This window comes from Montipora capricornis, chromosome 10 (genome assembly GCF_036669925.1).
Source record: "Montipora capricornis isolate CH-2021 chromosome 10, ASM3666992v2, whole genome shotgun sequence".
Classification (NCBI taxonomy): Eukaryota; Metazoa; Cnidaria; class Anthozoa; order Scleractinia; family Acroporidae; genus Montipora; species Montipora capricornis.
The window spans coordinates 30,158,504-30,161,003 of NC_090892.1; the positions used below are offsets into that span (position 1 = coordinate 30,158,504).

At 36.6% G+C, this 2,500-nt stretch overlaps 1 protein-coding gene across 1 annotated transcript in view; it reads right to left on the bottom strand.

The window, feature by feature from the left end:
* Nucleotides 1-479: 479 nt before the first annotated feature.
* Nucleotides 480-2,500, bottom strand: part of LOC138020641 (uncharacterized) — a 2,652-nt gene continuing 631 nt past the window's right edge. Inside the window, exons 2-4 of the mRNA XM_068867582.1 lie at nt 2,061-2,370; nt 1,330-1,394; nt 480-812 (exon numbers count right to left, since the gene is read on the bottom strand). Of these exons, the coding sequence (XP_068723683.1) occupies nt 480-812; nt 1,330-1,394; nt 2,061-2,370 (708 nt within the window). The remainder of the gene's footprint in view (nt 813-1,329; nt 1,395-2,060; nt 2,371-2,500) is intronic.

The window sequence follows — 2,500 nt, forward strand, 5'->3', positions numbered from 1 at the left end:
CCTGCAGAAAGCTGTAAAATTTAGGAGGTGCTATGGCTTTAAGGGCAGAACTTCTTGTTTAGCTTTATATTCAAATTTGGGCCTTGAAGGTTAGAGTTACGTGCAGCACACATATAATTGTGGCACTGTTGTTAAATAACCCTGTGGGTGTTTTTTTTTTGTTTCACTTAAATCACCCTGCGGGTATTTTATTATTTGGTTATTCTTGTTGTTTAAGTTTTAGACAATGAAAATTTTTTTCGGCCAAATGACAACTATGTTTGTATGCTGTAAACAAAGCCACCCTTTATTACAGCTACTGTAGTACTTGCAAAGCTTACCCAAATAATAACCTCTGATAATAATAAAATTGGTTTATGTAGCATCCCCCAAAAAATCTTACCTAGAAATTACCTTGAACTTCTTTAGACCAAAATATCATGACAGAAAAGTTATTACTGGAGAAGGTGATATATTCCTACTTGTGTGCATGTATGTTATTACTTGTGTACTTTTAACCTGTCATGATCGATTGCTTCATGTACAAGTACAACATTTGCGCCAGTATATCTTGTAGGATTAGCAGAAGCTAAGAGTGTCTCTTGCAATGAGATGTCATCGTCATCACTCAGTTTTACATCAAGATCACAGTAGGTCTGGTAAGAACAGCCAGGTCCACTGGTGCTAGCTTCTTCAACTTCACATTTCTTCACATCTTGAACATATGAACGGACAAGTGTACCACTTCTAACTTCTTCAACCTTATCTGCCTTGACCTCTTGAATGGGAAACTTTGGGATGTTAAATGTTATTTCTCCAGAGCAGTCAAGTGCCTAGTTTAATTATCATGAAAAAAGAAAACAAATAAAAATGGCTTGAATGTCACATCACCTTTGTTCTCAACAGTAAAAAGATTAAGATGTGTTCAAAATGTTATTGCATTTTGTACATTACTTCACCTGTTTCATAATGCCATATAGCTATACATTGCATTTGTCTATTTTTTTATATCGTATTTCTTAGTTTCTAATTTCTACATTTCATTCTAAAGTGCCATTGGGCTCTTCAGATTTTGATTATGATTATTGTTATTATTAGATTCTCTCCAGCTTTCATTTCTTGCTGGGTGTTCTTTGTCACATCTCAGCTCTTTCCCCCAGCTGAACGACACAGCACCTTTCTGAAGATATGTAATGTTCCCAACAAGGCCGTCATCTGGGCAGTGCGAGTTATCACCATAATCATCATCTTTTCATCATCTTCATTGTTATTGTATCGTATTGTCATTGCCCATTTTTTATGCCTGAAGCTGATAATAATTATTTTTACCTAACCAAAAGGAATACCTACTTCATTACTAGCTTCATCTTCCTCTGTTTCGCTCATTTCACTGGTTTCTTTTTCCTTGATGAATTCTAAAATGTTGAATTTTTAAATGCTTGTTAGAAGAAAGAAGTGCCTGGAATGCCTAACAACTGAAGGGGAAGAAGGGAACTTTCTTTTTAAAAAAGTCCCTCCATCAATATTGTTTGAGACAAAGTCAACACCCAACTCCACTGAAGTGTGCTCTGCTAAAAAGTTTAATCAACATACATGTAAAGTTAAACTGACAATGACAGGTACAAATTATAACACCCAAAGGGATAAGAGGTTGGGGTGGAGGTGGGGCCTGGGTACTCTCCACACCTTTTGGCAGTGTAAAGTTTGGGATGATATCTATGCTGATGTGTAAGAAAACTGTTTTAAAGTGCAACAAACTTGACCAGGGCCACCCAACATTTTTTCCACCAACCAGAAGACAAAGTCAGAACAAAAGAAACCAAGTTCATTGATCAAATCATGAATGGGGTCAAATGGTAATGGAGGTGGACTTAAATGCCCACTTTATATGACAGAATGTGATTGGTACAAGAATATTGGTAGGCCCGGGTGAAGTTCTTTGTGCTGTATGTAAATGGTCAAATGTACAAGTCCAGCTCCCACTTAACACCTCTTACTGTAGAGAGTACTCAATTCCCAAATGTCGAAATGCCAAAAGCTTACAGTGCACAGTAAACAATACAGAACAACCTCATAAATACTTTCAGATGTCTCCTTCTTGCACAGGTAGAAGCAAATCCTGTGGTAAGGCTTCCAGAGCATTTCCTTATACTTGTGTAATATGAATGGCTGTTGAGTACCCAGAAGGTATCTCATAATGCAATAATCTTGATAGAGCAAGACATAATGTTTGGACCCATCTACAAGGTGCTTGTGAAAAGCTGAATGTTTGTTGACAGCAGCTCTCATGAGAAGAACATCACTAATATTACTTTTCACCTCAACAGGCAACGCAGACCCTCTCTTTATGCTTAGAATTCCATCCATACTGTGTACTATGGAAACGTTGACCTAAGCAGATGAATTTTTTTAAAAATGTCACTTCATTGTACTCAGGTGCTTACAGAAAGAAATACCAACAAAATAAGATTACAATTCTCAACAAAAAAGTTATTAAGATTTACATGTGTGTTGCTTTGAA